We start from the raw sequence: 18,437 nt of genomic DNA, 5'->3' as shown, positions 1-18,437 counted from the left end.
TCAAGTGTACGGTACTATATTATTAACTGTAATCACCATACTGTACATTAGAGCTTCAGAACTTATTCAGTGTAGCTGAACCTTTGTACCCTTTTACCAAAATCTCCCCATTTCTCCTACCCCCTAGTTCCTGGCAACCATCGTTGTACTCTCTGCTTCATTGCTTCATGAGATTTCACATGTGAGATCATGCAGTATTTAACTGGCTTCTTTTATTTTTCTTTCTCTTTCTTTCTCTCTCTTTCTCTCTCCCTCTCTCTCCCTGCCCCACCCCTTTCCCCTTTCCCTTCCTTTCCTTTCCTAGTGGAGTCTTGCTCTGTCACCCAAGCTGAAATGCAGTAATGCGATCTTGGCTCACTGCAGCCTCCGCCTCCCAGGTTTAAGCGATTCTCCTGCCTGAGCCTCCCGAGTAGCAGGGATTACGGGCACCCGCCGTCAACACCCAGCTAATTTTGTTATTTTTAGTAGAGATGTCATTTCACCATGTTGGCCAGGCTGGTCTCAATTCCTGACCTCATATGATCCGCCTGCCTCAGCCTCCCAAAGTACTGGGATTACAGATGTGAGCCACCACACCCGGCCGCCTATTCTTAAATTAGGTTGTTGTCTTGCTCTTGAGTTACAATATTTTGGATATTAAGCTCTTATCAGATACATGGTTTGCAAATATTTTGTCCCATTATGTAGATTGTCTCTTTACTGTGTTGATTGGTTCTTCTTCTGTGCATAAGCTTTTTAGTTTGATGTAATATCATTTGTTTATTTTTGCTTTTGTTGCCTATATTTTTGGGATCATTTTCAAAAATCATTGCCCAGACCAATGTCAACAAGCTTTTTTCCCTGTGTTTTCTTCTAATATTTTAAAAATTTCATATCTTATGTCTTTAATTCATTTTGAGTTGATTTTTATATATGGTATGAGATAAGGGTCCAGTTTCCAACTTCTGGATGTGGATTACCAGTTTTCCCAAGGCCATTTATTGAAGAAACTATCCTTTCCCCATTGTATGTTCTCGGCACTTTTGCCAAAGATCAATTCACCCTACATGTGTGGATTCGTTTCTGGGCTCTCTGTTGTGTTCCATTGGTTTATATGTCTATTTTTATGCCAGTACTGTACTGTTTTGATTATTATTACTTTGTAGTATATTTTGAAATCAGGTACTATGATGCCTCCAGCTTTGTGCTTACTCAGTTTTGCTTTGGCTCTTTGGGTTCTTTTGAGGTTACACGTAAATTTAGGGTTGTTTTTTCTATTGCTGTGAAAAATGCCATTGAAGTTTTATTAGGATTACACTGAATCTGTAGATCACTTTGGGTGGCATGGACGGTTAAACAATATTAATTCTTTCAATTCATGAAAACAGGATATCTTTCCATTTGTATTGTCTTCAATTTCTTTCGACAGTTTTATAGTTTTTATTTTATAGATCTTTCACCTCCTTGGTTAATTTTTTTTTTTTTTTTTTTGAGATAGAGTCTTGCTCTGTCACCCAGGCTGGAGTGCAGTGGTGCCATCTTGGTTCACTGCATCCTCTGCCTCCTGAGTTCAAGTGATTCTCCTGCTTCAGTCTCCTGAGTAGCTGGGACTATAGGCGCCTGCCACCATGCCTGGCTAATTTTTGTATTTTTTGGTAGAGATGGAGTTTCACTGTGTTGGCCAGGCTGGTCTCGAACTCCTGGCCTCAAATGATCCACCTGCCTTGGCCTCCCAATGTGCTGGGATTACAGGCATGAGCTACCGTGCCTGGGCTGATTAAATTTATTCTTAAATTTTTTTTATGGTATTGTAAATGGAAGTGTTTTATTAATTTCTTTTTCAGATCATTAGTATATAGAAATGCAACTGATTTTTTGTGTGGGATTTTTTAAAAAGTTTATTTTATTTTTTATAGAGGTGGCGTCTCGCTATGTTGATCAGGCTGGTCTTGAACTCCTGGCCGGAAGCATTCCTCCCATCTTGGCCTCCCAAAATGCTGGAATTACAGGCATGAGCCACCATGCCCTTCCACAACTGATTTTTGTATGTTGATTTTGTTATCTTGCAACTTTACTGAATTAGTTTAACTGACTCTAATAGTTTCTTGGTGGAATCTTCAGGGTTATCCATATATACAATTATGTCATCTGCAAATAGAGATAATTTTATTTATTCTTTTCTGACATGGATGGCTTGTATTCTTTTTTTTCTTTCCTTTAGCCTGATTGCTCTGGGTAGGATTTCCGGTACTATATTGAATAGCAGTGGTGAGAATGGGCTTACTTGTCTTGTTCCTGATCTTAGAGGAAAAGCTGCCAGCTTTTCATCCTAGAGTATGAAATTAGCTGTGGGCTTATCATTTATTGCCTTTATTATGTTGGGTACATTTCTTGTATACCTAGTTTATTGAGAGTTTAATCACAAAAGGATGTTGAAAGTTTTTTTTTTTAATCATGAAAGGATGTTGAATTTTGTCAGATGCATTTTCTGTATCTATTGAGATGATCATAAGATTTTTATTCTTCATTCTGTTAATGTGGTATATCATATTTATTGACTATGTATGTTGAACCACCCTTGCATTTCAGGAATAAGTTTCAGTTGATCTTGGTGTATGATGATCCTGTTAATGTGGTGTTGAATTTGGTTTGCTACTGTTTTGTTGAGGATATTTATGTCTTCTAGAATCATTTTTGGTAGCTTGTGTCTTTCTAGGAATTTGTCCATATCATCTTGGTTATCTGATTTGTTGGCATAAAACTTTTCGTTATATTTTCTTGTAATTCTTAGTTCTGTAAGTCAGTAATAACGAGCTCTTTCATTTCTGATTGTAGTAATTTGAGTCTTCCTTCTTTTGGTCTTGGTAGGACTTGCTAAAGATTTGTCAATTTTGTTTTCAAGGATCCAACTTTTGGTTTCATTGATTTTTTTTTTTCTATTGTTTTTCTATTCTCTATTTCATTTGTTTCTGCTGTGATATATATTTTCCCCCCTGCTTGCTTTGGTTTTAGTTTGCTTTTCTTTTTTCTAGTGTTTTTTGGGTGGACGGTTGGGTTATGATTCAAGATCTCTTTTTAAATGTAAACATTTACAGTTACAGTTTTCCCTGTAAGCACTGCTTTAACTTTATCTCATATGTTTTGATATGCAGTGTTTTTGTTTTCATTCATCTCAAAGTTTTTTTCTAATTTCCTTTGAGATTTATCCTTTGACCTATTGGTTATTTAGGAGTGTGTTGTTTAATTTCTACATGTTTGTGATTTATAACAAATCTTTATGGCAGTCATACATAAACCTGTATCTGCTACCCTCTTCTCCCCCTTTAGAAAATTTAGTTTGAGGCCAGGCGCAGTGGCTCACACCTGTAATCCCAGTATTTTGGGAGGCTGAGGTGGGCAGATCACCTGAGGTCAGGAGTTCGAGACCAGCCTGACCAACATGGTGAAACCCTGTCTCTACTAAAAATACAAAATTAGCCAGGCATGGTGGCGCATGCTACTCGGGAGGCTGAGGCAGGAGAATCGCTTGAACCCGGGAGGTGGAGGTTGCAGTGAGCCGAGATCGCGCCATTGCACTCCAGCCTGGGCAACAAGAGCAAAACTCTGTCTCGGAAAAAAAGAAAATTTAGTTTGAGGGTATTGCTTGCCCTTAAAGTGTCGATCTTTTAAGCATTCTTGAATACATGCTGCCATGTTTTGAGTTTGCGTGTCTGAAAATGTCTTTCTTTTGCTTTCTCGTAGTATCTCAGTAGTTTATAGATACTATTTTTGATGTCTTCTAGTTTTTAATTTTTCTTCAGCTCAGGGAAGTTTTCTTTTTAATATTTGATTTTTTTTCTTAATTTGTTTCCTCCCTTCTGAAAACCAGTTATTTTCATAGTAGGTCCCCTAGATATGTCCTTTGTATCTGTTGTTTTAACTCATGATTTTAATTTCTTCATATTTTGATGTTAACGGGATGATTCTACTTCATTTTCTAGACTACTAATTTCATTTCTAGCAGTGCTTCTGCCCCTACTCTTTACTGAATTTAGATTTTTGCAATTGCGTTTCACTGTCAACTCTTTTATTTCTAATTATATTTACTTTAAAATTCAAATAATATACTTATAAAAGACCTATTCCTGCTCTGACCTTAATTTCTCCTCCAGTTGAGCCACCTATTCTGTGTTTGACTAGGGCTCTCCCTTGCAAGCTAATTAGGCTCCTTAAATTACCTGTAAGATTTTCTTGCCACAGCATCCATTCTGGTTAGGCTGGTGATCTTCTGAGTAGTGATAGATTGGTTGGTGGTGAGGTTTACAGGTGTTCCCTTCTCTTACTCCTGGTGTTGGCTACAATCAGGTGGCGTCTAGAGCAGCATGGGACAGGTGGGTAAGGGGAGTCTTCTCATTATGCAGAAGTGATCAACTTAAGTCTCTGTCAGATCTACCTTTATGTAGCCCTACGGACATTCTTCCCCATAGATTTGACCAGAAAAGCAGGCCTGATCTTACTTACCTATTCTAAATTATTGATTCTCCTAGCCTTCTTAACAGTGGCATTAAGAAGGTGTTGCTTGGAATTTTTTTTTTTAATGGTTTCACATAGTTTTTAAGTTGAAGTTCAAATTACCTGACATTTTTCGGATTCCTACCTTACCACTGTAGCCCAGTTTCATGCCCCACTTTCCATCTTTTCTTCACATTGTACTTTGCTCATAACAGCCTATTTGTGGTTCCCTAAATGGATATGGTTTTTCACATCTTTCCTTTGAACATACAGTTCACTTTGTTTCAGATGCCCATATGCCCTTTCTTTTCATCAGATGCATCACTCTTTGAATGTCAAGGTCAGATCAGGTATCACTTTAAGGATGTTTCTCTGATTACCTCATTCCATCTAATTGCCCAAATCCAAATCTGGTGGACCTCCTGTGTCCCTCTTCAACACCTGTGTGTACCTAGACAAAATTTTTCCCATCACATTTTAATTATTTGTTTCTTACTAGCCTACTAAGCTCTTGAGGACGAAGGACTGTGTGGCATATTTTAATGGTCTCAGCACTTAGCTCTGTGTCTACTCGTTAGTTATGTCCTCAATTTTGGGGGAATGAAATCCTTTTATTATAAGAAATCAAAACAGTGTATCCTGATTCAGAAACTTTGGAGACTTAGGCAGTAGGAGGCTAATTTTGAGACTGGCATATATTTTTAAGAGTACTAGGGGAAAATTTTGAATTGCATTTAGAGTTTACATGGAGTCATGTGGTCCTTCTGGACTTGCTTTAATGTTATGTTCTTAGCACTGCCCAGTATCAGCAAGCTCTTTGGAACTGAAAATAAGGCCAGTGTCTGTTTATTTTACTAATTTTCCTAACTTCTAACCTGTTAACATCACGTAAAAAAAAATGTACCCATCTAGTTGCTTCATTTCCTTAGCATGTACTTTAAAGTACTCATGTGTAAGGTTCCATTTAGTGTCCTTGGTTTGTAGACAGAGGACAAAATCCTTGCCCTCAGATGCTTTTAGTCTGTTCTAGTAGTAACCACAGCAGAGCAAGCATAGTTTGGTAACTTCCAGGTGGACATATTCATCATTTTGTCCATGGGGGTAGGAGGGTGGTCTTAACAGTTTGCAGGTTGAACCCACATTTCAAAAAACATGTTAAAATATGAAGCGTTCTAATTAAATCTATTGGCACAGTAAATAGATATTTTGGGATATTAGTGAACTAAAGAGATATTTGGGGAGATGGCAGCTACAAGCTAAAATCTAAACACTTTGATTAATATTTAGAATTAATTGACAACTACAGAGAGCCAGTAGTGGTGGTGCTGATAAGAATGTGGATGGTAACCAAAACTTAGTCTGTTTTACAGTTCTGCCTACAGCTGGTCATGGTGAAAATATGTAGTGTGAAAGTGAATGTCATTGATGGACAAGTCTTCTTTAAGACATTTGACTTCGTTTTCTACTTTTGTCCACTCCAGATTTTTTGCCAAAACAATATGGATTTTTTTTCTTTGGCAGAAATAAACCCCAGCTCTCTAGCTACCTTGAGCAAAGAAGGGAAGTTATTGATCGAATATCAGTCAATTCACAGAATGATTTGGAAGCCTGGAAGACCAGTTGCACAGGAATCAGGGCAACCTTGGGTGATGAAGCAACAGAAACTGCTCATCCTTTTGATTGTGGGATCTCCAGTGGATTAAAAAAAAAAAAAGACGGCCGGGCGCAGTGGCTCACGCCTGTAATCCCAGCACTTTGGGAGGCTGAGGCTGGCGGATCACGAGGTCAGGAGATTGAGACCACGGTGAAACCCTGTCTCTACTAAAAATACAAAAATTAGCCGGGCGCGGTGGCAGGCGCCTGTAGTCCCAGCTACTCGGGAGGCTGAGATAGGAGAATGGCATGAACCCAGGAGGCGGAGCTTGCAGTTAGCCGAGATCATGCCACTGCACTCCAGCCTGGGAGACAGAGTGAGACTCCGTCTAAAACAACAACAACAACAACAACAACAACAACAAAAAGACACCCCCCCGCCATCCCATGCTTATTATGTCATTCCTTTGAGATTCAAACTTCTGGGGAAGAGAGTTGATTAATTTTCCCCTTTGTTTCTCGATTATAGGTATGGGTAAAGATTATGTATGGGAGAAGGACCCTCCTTAGAATTTCTGTAGTTGCTGGGCAGGTTGATTTCCAGTCCTACCAAAAATACAAGGACAGGATGGTTTTCTAAAAAGAAACTATGTTGCTGTCATGAAATTGGAATGGAGGTTGAATACCTAAAATGGGAAATGTTTACTGTGTTCTGAATCATAAGACTTGACTTTCAAACCCCAAATTTAAGACAGTTAATGCTTTTTAGGGATGCAAGGAATGTTTATACTAGATTATGTCTGGTTAGATGGGGGCATCTATTGTTGAAATATAATATTCCCTCTTAACCCATTTTGCTCCTCTCAAGCATTGAACTCAAGCACTGATTTTTGTGATTTTCGTATGTCTGTAGCGCAGAGGTCGGCAAACTTTTTCTGTAAAGTGCCAGGTAACTAAATATCTGTAGGTCATGTGGTCTCTATCAAAACTACTCAACTGTGCCATTTTAGTACTAAAGCAGACATATACCATATGTAATCAAATGAGTATGGCTTTGTTCCAGTAAAACTTTATATAAAAACCAGGCAGAGGGCCATAGTTTGCTGATCCCCCCTATCTTATAGCAACTCTGTCCAATAGAAGTTTCTGATATGATGGCGATCTTTTGTATCTGTATGGCCTAATAGTAGCCACTGGCCACATGTGGCTACTGAGGATTTAAAATATGGCTAGTGCGACTGAGGAAATTAATTTTCAATTTAATTTTAATAGTTTCTTAGTAAAAAACTATTGTGTCTGCTAGTTTAAATATTGTTCTTTTTACTAAACTTTTGGCAACATTACCAATAAAAAGCCTTATAAAGTGGAGTTATAGTGGAGCTAGGAAAGATATTTTTATTGATAGAGAATGAATTCTGGTATAAAAAGCATTGAGAATAAATGAGTGCTTATCTATGGGGAAATATTACCAGCTTTAGTCTCCAAAGAATTAATACTGAAATTTAACCTTTTTAAATACATGATTTTAGAAAGTGAATACCTAGGAAAATCTCAAGGATTTGTTGACTTTGTAGCAAAAAACCGTTCAAATAAATAGCATAGGCGATAAGTAGTTCTCTTCCTCACTACATTTAGAATAATGCACAAATCATAAGTACACTCAATGAATGTTCACAAACTGAACACAGTGATGTAAGCAGCACTCATATCAAGAAATAAAGATTATCCCCATAACATGATTATGACCTAGAGAAAAATCACAAGGAATCTAAAAATAATTAAAACTAATAAGTAAATTAGTTAAGGTCATTGATTATAAATCATATATTAAAACCAGTTATATTTTCTGCATATCAACAACAAATAAGTAGAAAGTAGAAAATGAAGTTTTAGAAAGGTACCATATACAGTATTAAAAATTGTTAATATAAATATGTTATTAAATCTTTATAATAAAAATATAAGTTGAAATAAATCTTACAAAAGATACTCAAGACATCTTCACTGAAAACTGTAAAACAGTGAAATCAGAAAAGGCCTTAATAAATGAGATGCAATATTCAAATATTGGAAGACTCAATGTTATAAAGCTATCAGTTCTTACTAAATCGATTTGTAGCTTCAGTGCAATACCAATTAAAATCCCAGCAGGATTTTGGGGAGGGTGGAAAGTAACAAGCTGATTCCAAAATTATATAAAAATGTAAAGACCAAGAATGGTCCAGGCAGCCTTAAAGGACAATAACAGAGCAGGGAGAATTATACTACTAGATATCAAGAATATTTTTTGGTATTATTGATAAAATTAAACCAGGCACGGTGGCTCGTGCCTGTAATCCCAGCTACTTAAGAGGTTGAACGGGAGGATCACATGAGCCCAGGAGTTCGAGGGTGCAGTGAGCTTTGATCATGCCACTGCACTGCACTCCAGCCTGAGTGACAGAGCAAGACCTGGTCTCTTAAAAAATAAAGAGAAAGTTAGTTATTAAGTCAGTCTGATATTGACATGGATAGAAAAATAGACCAATGAAAGAGAATAAAGTCCAGCAGTAGACCCATCTGTAAATAGTAACTTGATCTATGACAAAGGTGATATTGCAGTGCAGTGGGAAAGAGTTGATCGTTAAAATAGATGTGCTGTATCAATTGGATATCTATAAGGGAAAATAAATAACTCTTCACTTTGAACTCTTATCATGATAGAAAAATCAATTTCAAGTAAATTGTAGATTTAAATGGGAAAGGTAAAGCAATAAAACTTTAATAAAATGAATAGACTATCTTCATTACTTTAGATTGGCAGAGATTTCATAAATAGGTTCCAAAAGGCAGTAGCCAAGAAGAAAAACATTTGATAAATGTAACTACATTGAAATGACACAGTAAGGTGTGAAAAGGCAAACCATAGATTCATGTCCTGAATATGGAAAGAATTCCTACAAATCAAGAAGGAAAAGACACACAATTCATGTTCATAATTTCAAAGCCAGGCCAAATGTGGTGTCTCACTCCTGTAATCCCAGCACTTTGGGAGGCCAGGAGTTCGAGATCAGCCTGGCCAACATGGCGAAACCTTGTCTCTACCAAAAATACAAAAAGTAGCCGGGCATGGTGGCACATGTCTGTAATCCCAGCTACTCAGAAGGCTGAGGCAGAATCACTTGAGCCCGGAAAGTGGAGTTTGCAGTGAGCCAAGATCATCATAGGATCAGGGAGACTTTTGTGTCTGTCCTGTGTTTGAGCTATTTCATGTATCCCATATCTTCTCTTTCTTGCTTTATTTCTTTGTTTTTGGTGGAGCAGATTCTCTGGTTGCTTCTTGAGGAAAGATATATGGGTAGTGAAATTTTTGAGACCTTGCATATTTTCCTCCTCCCACTTTGTTTTTTAGTGTATCTGACGGGTAGAATTCTAGGTTGGAAATCATTTTCTCAGAATTTTGAAGGCATTGTTCCATTGTCTTCTAGCTTCCAGTGTTACTGTTGCACGCTCCAATGCCATTCTGATTCCTGATTCTTTGTAAATACTCTATTTGTTCTTCCCTCGAAGCTTTTATTTAGGAGCTTGTGTTTGTCTCTAGAATTTGAAATTATTTATTCTGATGTATCTTGGTTTGGTTTTCTTTAAGCCATTGTGCTTGATTTTTTAAAAATGTGTCTTTCCAATCCAGAAACATGCTTTCCAGTTCTGGAAGAATTTTTTGAGTGATATTGGACTTTGTTCATATCTATGCATTAGGCACTTAAACACTTACTGGAAACTGTGTAACTGGGCAGGGTTTACTGACTGATGGATGGGTTTTGTTTTTTGGGGTGTTTTTGATACAGGGTCTCAGTCGCCCAGGGTGGAGCGCAGTGGCACTGTCACAGCTCACTGCAGCCTCTATCTCCTGGGCTCAAGTGATCCTCCTACCTTAGCCTCCTGAGTAGCTGGGACTGCTGGTACATGCTACCACATCTGGCTAATTTTTTTTTTCCTCTGTAGGGACAGGGTTTCACCATGTTGCCCAGGCTGGTCTCAAACTCCTGGGCTCAAGCCATCCGTCTACTTCAGCCCCCCAAAGTGCTGGGATTATAGGTGTGAGCCACCATACCCAGCCATAGATGGGTTTTGCAGTAGGATGATCTAGTTAAGTCATTTCTCTGAGGGACTTACAGAATCTCCCAGAGAGAGATTTTTATCATCTCATACCTGTGGAGTAAAAGCTTGGCTGCTAACTTTTTAGAATTGAGAACAAGAAAGGGCCTAAGGGGCTCTTTAGTGTAGACTTTCTACTTAACCTTCTCTGTTTTCTCAGCTGTGCCCTATGCATCTTAGTACAGAGTTCTCCTAGCTCACTATTTCCAGAGAGTGAAGTTGGCCTCCAGCATTTATGATGACAAGTCAGCTGTTACTTTTATCCTTTTTTGTTCTCATGTGTACTTTCTCCAGCTGCTTTCAAGATTGTTTTCTTTATCTTTGGTTTTTCAGCAGTTTGACTATGATGTGCGTAGGTGTGGTTTTCTTTGTAGTTATCCTGCTTGGGAGATTGAGTGAGCTTCAATCTGTAAATTAATGTCTTTGCCAAATTTTGGGATTTTTCTGGCTGTCATTTTTTCAAATATTTTTTTCTGCATATTTTTCTCATTTTATGACCCCAGTTACATGTATCTTAGACTGCTTCATGGTGTCCAACAGACACTATTTTTCAATATTTTTTTCTCTGTTCTTTAGTTTGAGTAATTTCTCTTGACCTATCTTCAGTACTGTCTTTTTCCATTCTTCTGTTAAGCCCATTCAGTAAGTTTTCTATTTTAGAGAGTGAAATTTTCAGTTGTAGAATTTACGTTCAACTCTTTTTACGGTTTTTATTTGTCTGCTGAAATTTCCAATCTTGTCGTTTGAGCTACTTATATTAGCTGCTTTATGTTATTTATTTGCTGATTCCAAATCTGTGTTACTTCATGATTAGTATCTATTGATTGTCTTTCCTCTTGAGTATGGGTCACTTTTTCTTGTTTCTTCATATGATTACAAATTTTTATTGTATCCTGCACGCTGTGAATGACACATTACAGTGACTTTGGAGACTGTTTTTTGTTTGTTTTTCTTTGTTTTAGGAGGCAGTTAACTTGGCTAGACTGAAATTTAAACTATGTCTCCCTGCAGAGGGCAGCACTGACATCCCTGCTAGTTGTTTTAGTCTTATCTAGGCTGCTTATCGTCTGCTCCGTTTTTGCATAGATCACTGACCAGCCAAAGAAGTAGGCAGAGTTAATATGCAGAATTTGGGACTCTCCCTTTGTGGATCTTTATTTTCCAGCATATCCCTCCTTACTTTGCAGCCTCTTTGGAAGCTTGAAACTCTTGTTTTTCAAGCCAGTAAGACTAAAGATTTTGATCTGGGTTTCAGCTGCTGTTTGTGCAGCTCTGATGTCCGGGACCTTCCCCTCAGCAAAAGCTGTAAAAACAGGAAACCTACCCAGATCTATTCCCTTCTTCTCCTCTTCCTGTTCTTTTTTTTTGTTTTGTTTTTTTTTTGTTTTTTTTTGAGACGGAGTCTTGCCCTGTTGCCCAGGCTGGCATATAGTGGTGCGATCTCTGCTCACTGCAACCTCTGTCTCCCAGATTCAAGCAATTCTGCTGCCTCAGACTCTCTAGTAGCTGGGATTACAGGCATGCGCCATGACGCCTGGCTGTTTTTTGTATTTTTAGTAGAGACGGGGTTTCACTATGTTGGCCAGGCTGGTTTTGAACTTGTGACCTCAAGAAGTCTGCCTGTCTAGGCCTCCCAAAGTGCTGGGATTACAGGCACGAGCCACTGCACCCAGCCTCTGTTCCCTTCTTCTAAGTGTTGTCTTGTACTTAGATTCTGCCTACTTTTGGTTCAGGTAGTGGCTTTTTTAAATCCTTTTTTTCCAGAATTTATATATAGTTATCTGTAGAAAATAAGGTATTCTGTTTTTACTGGTGGTGGAATCTTATTCATCTACCTACCAACTTATATTTTTATTGTTTGTTTTAAAAGATAAAAATGTTTCATGAATTTTTATTGATATTTCCTATTCAAACTCAGGATTATAAGGTTTTTTTTCATATGCATCTTTATACTGTGAATTATGAAATTCGAAGATATGAAGCAGAGGATAGAATTGGATATCCCTTAATTATTTTACTTTATTCTGTATTTCACACACATAGCTGTCTCAAAATAACATTAGCACAGTGAACAAAGTGGGTACTGAAAACAATTATTTTGTGTATGCTTTCCATCCCCTAGTTTTAAAAATACTGCACTATTAACTTTGCATGCATTTAGTCATTAAATATTATATCCTCTCCCTTGTCATTATCATTTAATCTTGATCAATAAGTCATATTATTGCTTGCCTTCAGTTCTTAGACTGGTAAACTATTCATTTTGGTTGTCTTAAGCTTGTTCTGTAGTAGATTCTTTAGGAAGGGCTCATGGGAGCAGGGTTCCCTATTTGCTTGCATTTTTGGTAACTGTTTATCTATGCTTTCCATGTGTTTAAAATGGATTTTACTGAATGTAAAACACTTTGCTTTTATTTTCTTTCCTTGAATAGCTTATGTCACTCCATTTTTGTCTGGCATAAAGTGTTTGCCTTTGATGTTCGCTTTCTGGGTTGTTATTCTTAGGTGTGCATGGTGCTCTGTCAGTAATTTCAATTTTTTTAATTGAACATTTAAAAAACAACAACTGACAACAAGAGACTGACAACTGAAAATGTCAGAGACTTTTTTTTTCTTTTTTTTTTTGAGATGGAGTTTTGTTCTTGTTGCCCAGGCTGGAGTGCAATGGTGTGATCTTGGCTCGCTGCAACCTCTGCCTCCCAGATTCAAGTGATTCTCCTGCCTCAGCCTCCCAAGTAGCTGGGAATTACAGGTGTGCACCATCACGCCTGGCTAATTTTGTATTTTTAGTAGAGACAGGGTTTCACCATGTTGGTCAGGCTGGTCTCGAACTCCTGACCTCAGGTGATCTGCCCGCCTCCGCCTCCCAAAGTGCTGGGATTACAGGCATGAGCCACTGTGCCCAGCCGTCAGAGACATTTTCTTGAATTACAGTTTTTACTATTTTCTGGCTTTAGTAGTTTTTAGGGTCTTCTGTTATCTGTATATTGATCTTTGTTGCTTCATCAGCTGTAGCTTACTCTCAAATACTTTTCATCTCTTCATTTCTTTTGATTTCAAAAATGTCCCTGTTTTTTGCCTTCTGGTTATCTTAAAGCATTATCTACTGTATATATTTGCTCTTGGGTTCATTCAGATATACTTTTTATTTCTGAAACTTTTATTTTTAATGCTTTCTTGAGTTCTGTTACCTTATTTCCGAGTTTTTTGAAATCTGATCTATATAGTTGTTTCATGTCTTGAGTCCTTTTTGTAATATCTCTTAGTTCATTTTAAAATAGTAGGTTACAATTTTTACCTATTTTGTGGATGTGTGTTCCTGGTATGCTTTTATTATCTGGATGTTATTCTGTATCTTACTTTATTTTTTCTTATACCTTTATGACCTGCATAATTTTCTTTTGCCTACTTTCATGTGAAATTGGATTTCCTGAACACTTAAATGGTTGGTGTGGTTCAGGATGGCTTTTCTTACAGGGCTTTCTCTACTGCTGTTTTTAGGCATGCTTCAAAACTGTGGCATTTGCTTTCTGAGATTGCTAGGCTGCGTTCCCTCCCTTCTTTATCTGAATATTCTCTTTCCATTATTGTAATTGTACCTATATAGTACTCAATTTTCATTCCACACCCAGTAATTTGTACTCATTGTACCACCCTGTTATGTAAAGATCCGTTTCAAGGATTCGTAGAGGCTAGACTGCTCTCACTTTTTAGATGTAACCGTGGACTCCTCCCACTTAGTCACTAATTGAAGGTGCAAAACCCTTCTGTACTTAAGTTAACCTAGCTTCTGTACCTAACTTGTTGGCTGTTTTAGGTGTCTTTTGTTCTCGGTTATCAGACATCTGTTTCTTTCTGTTTCCTCCCATATTGATAATGATACCATACATTATCTATGGTTGTTGTTGACTTGTTTCCATCTGATGTTTTGAGGGGGATTCATGGAGATTCTTGTCACCTAGTTTTGTTGTAAATATTGTCTGTGGGTTTTTGGTTTACTATTTAGTTTTATACATTTTTTTGGTGGGTATTTACAGATGCTCAAACACTTTGCCACTGCCCTTATTGTCCCAGAATCTTTCTAATGTATTAGTTCTTAATTGCTGCCGTTTCAAATTTGATAATCTTGCCATAATTAGATTTTAACTTATTCCAAGTACTACTTGAATTGTAATTAGTTCAAGTGCTATCCTTTGTTGACAGCAGCTTTTACAGTATCCAGCATAGTACTGGGCATGTATGCAATGGCTCAGAGTTGTCACTTTGGAAATTAATCTAATTTCAATTATATAATTATAGTCTAACTTGCAACCTGTTAATAGTAGGATTAGCAGCCACTCCTGTTACAAGTGAGGTGAAACATGAGGATATCAATTGGCTTGCCTGTATGTAATGTTAATTCTTGCATCATCTTTGACATATATGCCATAATCTGTCAGCCACCTGGTCTACGCATTTCTGGAAGACTATGATCTGATGTACTGATGGTACAAAAAAGTGCACAAGATAATAAGTATCATAGAAGCGTATTGGAAACAAAGCAGACATCATCCTACAGAATGTTAGCTCTTTTTTCTTTGTTACAGTTCAAAAATATTGTCAAGGAAATGGAGAAATTCTTGAGCAAAGCAATTAATTAAAATGGTCAAGATGGTCAAAGATGTTTTTGAAGAGATAGAGTTAAAACAAATTAAAAAAAAAAAACAGGACAGTTTGTTAATACAGAGAAAGGCAAAGAGGTGTGTTTCAGACATGATGGAATTTGATAATTGTGAAGGGACCTGAGGAGCCCAAATAATACTTTCAGCCAAAGGTAGCATTAGTTTTTAATACATTGAGTAATAATTTTAGGGATCTTGTCATCCTAACAATGGCCCAGTTCCTTTGCTTTTGAACTGGGATTTAAAAAACCAGCTAATAGAAGTCAGTTCCTAAAACACAGCAGAACTTTATTGACTTGATAAAACTTTTCAAAGTATATAGTGTTAAGAATTTAGTATTTCTTATTTTTACCTCATTTGGCTTCCTTGTTTTAAGGAATTATACTTTATTTATTTATGAAGATAGATTATCTACTTTGTAATATGTTTGTTTAAAATTATTCCCGCTGCTTTAAAAAAATTACTCCTAATTTTTACCTTTTAAAAAATCTTTAACAGGCCTCAACAAATAACGAAAGCTCTAATCACAGTTTTGGAAGCTTGGGATCTTTAAGTGACAAAGAATCAGAGGTAAGTAATTTCATTTTAAATATGGTGCTATTAAAGTAAAAGCTGGAATCACCGTTTTAATTAGTATTTTGTTTCTTCATCAGTTCTTTTGCTAAAGGTTAATGCTTTTAAAGTTTCTTATAGGAATGTTTTGTTCTGCCTTATGAAGCACAACATTCAGATTGAAGACTGCATTTGGCATTAGAAAGAAAATATAATTTCTTTGGTTATGTAGCTGAACTTGTAAATGAATGATATGTATATATTCTTACTGGAGACAGTTATTAGCCATTCATAGTTCTGTGAGAGGAAGGAGGTTCTTAAGTATGTTGGGTTTCCCAGTTTTCTATTATTTCTCTTTATTCTTTCCTTTTAGTTTGATCCTTAGTAAGAGTTTGTGTACTTTCTGAGATACAGATACACATTTTTTCCCTCTTTTTAGAATTTCTTATGGAATCATGCTGCTGGTTTTCATTTTTCGTATTTTAAAAAATCTGAAGAATTCCCTCCCCTCTTAATCCCTCCCCCTTTTACCCACTTACTGATCCCACCAAGAAAATATCTGGGATTTTACAAGCAGGCATTTGGATCCATGGTATAATTTACTCTGAGCATGATATACTTGATGACATCTTTTAAAAATGGGTAGACAGGAAGTTGCGTGAGTTTTAGCATTCATTTGTTGATGTTACAGCTTGACTCTTGTGGGTATAGCCTTTTCTCTCCTTGGATGATACAGGTCTGTCACGTGTGTGTGTGTGTGTGTGTGTGTGTGTGTGTGTGTGTGTGTATTTTTCCCGTCAATCTTATTTCTACTTGATCCATTTTTGTCTTTTTTTCTACTTGATTAGTATAGACTTTTTTCTACTTGGTTAGTATAGACCTATCAACTTGATAATACCAGTAGTTCATTAGCACTCAGAAACTCTTAGGCATTTTGTTTCACTGTTCAGAGGAAAGGGAACTTCAAAGGTGGCATCTTTTTAGCTCTGTGTTATTGAAAGCATCTAGAAATCTCTAGGTAGACAGTTTCGTGCAGTTCTGTGCAGGCACCCTGACACTGCAAAGGAGTATGGCATAGGGCTCTCACTCATCAGGCTTTCCCTTCCACAGAAACAACTGGCAGGCAGCTGAAAGGACTGTGCAAGTGACGGGACTTTATCTGCAGTAGGTTCCCTTGAGGTAAGCGTTAGTAGCCCCTGTAGCATCAGATTATCAGTTTAGTTTTTAAAAAATTAACATACTTATACTAAGCCTTTGAAAATTGTAGGTTTAGCTCTAGTCAAAGTTTTTAAAAAAGTGTATCAAGAATGTTCTCACTTTATATTTCCTGGACTTTGGAACATTTCTTGATATTTTCCCAGAATTGGGAATATTTAGTAATTTCACCTGCCTCCTGTTTCATAGACATTTGTGTTATGAAGAGCAATAAAATAATTTTAGATATTTCTCTTTTCTGTTCACTAAATATGATATTTTTGATAGATTTTTTTAAAAAGCAAAACATGGTGAAAGTTAGATCACTTATCACAGTTATACGTTCTTTATAGGTACCCATATTCCAAATATAAGTTATAGATTTAGTATTTGGATTTTTTCAGAGGAATTAGTCTATAAGAGAATTCAGCTTCCCTTTAAAGATCCCAAGGATCACTTTTGGCTATATTTTTAGTTAAAACATGTTTTTGTTTCTTAAAAGACCATACTGGCATTTGAAATGAAACACAATTTGGTTAATCATTGGATATACTTAGCTTTATCTGTATTGAAGTTTTGACATTTGGGGCAGCAGTAGAAAATCTTGAAAAATCTTTTGGGCCATGTACGGGGGCTCACGCTTGTAATCCCAGCATGTTGGGAGGCCTAGGCAGGATTGCTTGAGACCAGGAGTTCGAGACCAGCCTGGGCAACATGGCAAAGCCCCATTTCTACAAGAAACACAAAAAATTAGCTGGGTATGGTGCCACGTGGCTGTAGTCCCATCTACTCGAGAGGCTGAGGTGGGACAATAACTTGAGCCAAGGAAGTCGAAGCTGCAATGAGCCATGATTGTGCCACTGCACTCCAGCCTGGGCAACAGAGTGAGACCCTGTCTTAAGAAAAAAAAAAAAAAAAAATCTTTTGACTTTTGCCGTTCTGCATTCTCTGTCTTGGAGTTTTACAAATTAATGGTTAAGTCTAGTGGCACAGAAATGACTACAGATTATACATTGTCCTTAAGATTCAAAGAAATAATTACTATTACCATTATTATTATTATTATTATTTTAGTGTATCTTTCCATTTAAGGAGTTGCTTATCTGGAAAACGATTCCCAGGTTTTATCTGTATAGTTGATACCTTAGTTAATGAATTCCTTTGGGGTGAAATTTTATATATATCAAAATACAGATATTTATAGATCATTAAGTAAACATGAGAAGAAACAGTTGCAGGATAGAAGTACTTTTGTTTTTCCTAGTACTCCTAGTAGTAAAGTTTATGAAGTATTTCATTGTCTTCTGATGTCACTATTCTTTTGGTAATCCATTCTCCGATTTACTACAGTTGTTAAAATAGTAGTTTTTGGTTTTGGGAGCAAATAGTACTGGAAGGTTTATTACTTTTTTTTTTTTTTTTTTTGAGATGGAGTCTCACTCTTTTGCCCGGGCTGGAGTGTAGTGGTGCGATCTCGTCTCACTGCAAACTCCGCCTCCTAGGTTCAAGCAATTTTCCTGCCTCAACCTCCTGAGTAGCTGGGATTATAGGCGTAAGCCACCGTGCCCAGACATTTTATTACTTTTTTTTTTAAAAAAATTGCTTTCTCCTACCACCCTTACCCCACCCTGGATTCCTGAAATTTATATCCATATTTTAATATAATTAATATGCATACCCTATTGTAGTTCACCAGTTGGACATTTTCTGTTGAATCCCTCTTAGGATTTGTGATGGTTTTAACTCACCACAATCCCTTTTCTGTACTTCGTTTTCTCCTACCCAGTACTCTTTTTCAGACATCCAGAATCCTCTTGTTTTCTTCTACCC

General features: G+C 37.0%; 1 protein-coding gene across 6 annotated transcripts in view; it reads left to right on the top strand.

Moving 5' to 3' along the window:
• TLK1 (tousled like kinase 1) overlaps positions 1-18,437 on the top strand; it is a 170,824-nt gene that overhangs the window by 62,417 nt on the left and 89,970 nt on the right. For 4 of the 6 annotated variants that reach the window (XM_003824277.4, XM_055108749.2, XM_034954478.2 and 1 more), the window contains one exon: positions 15,360-15,431. In XM_003824277.4, the coding sequence (XP_003824325.1) occupies positions 15,360-15,431 (72 nt within the window). Of the gene's footprint in view, positions 1-15,359; positions 15,432-16,523; positions 16,593-18,437 lie in introns of all 6 variants that reach the window. The other 2 variants (XM_034954480.2, XM_034954479.3) reach the window with 1 other exon arrangement.

This window comes from Pan paniscus, chromosome 13, assembly GCF_029289425.2.
Source record: "Pan paniscus chromosome 13, NHGRI_mPanPan1-v2.0_pri, whole genome shotgun sequence".
In the NCBI taxonomy this organism is placed as follows: domain Eukaryota; kingdom Metazoa; phylum Chordata; class Mammalia; order Primates; family Hominidae; genus Pan; species Pan paniscus.
Note: the sequence above shows the minus strand (reverse complement) of the source record. Positions and strands in the feature narration are given on the sequence as shown.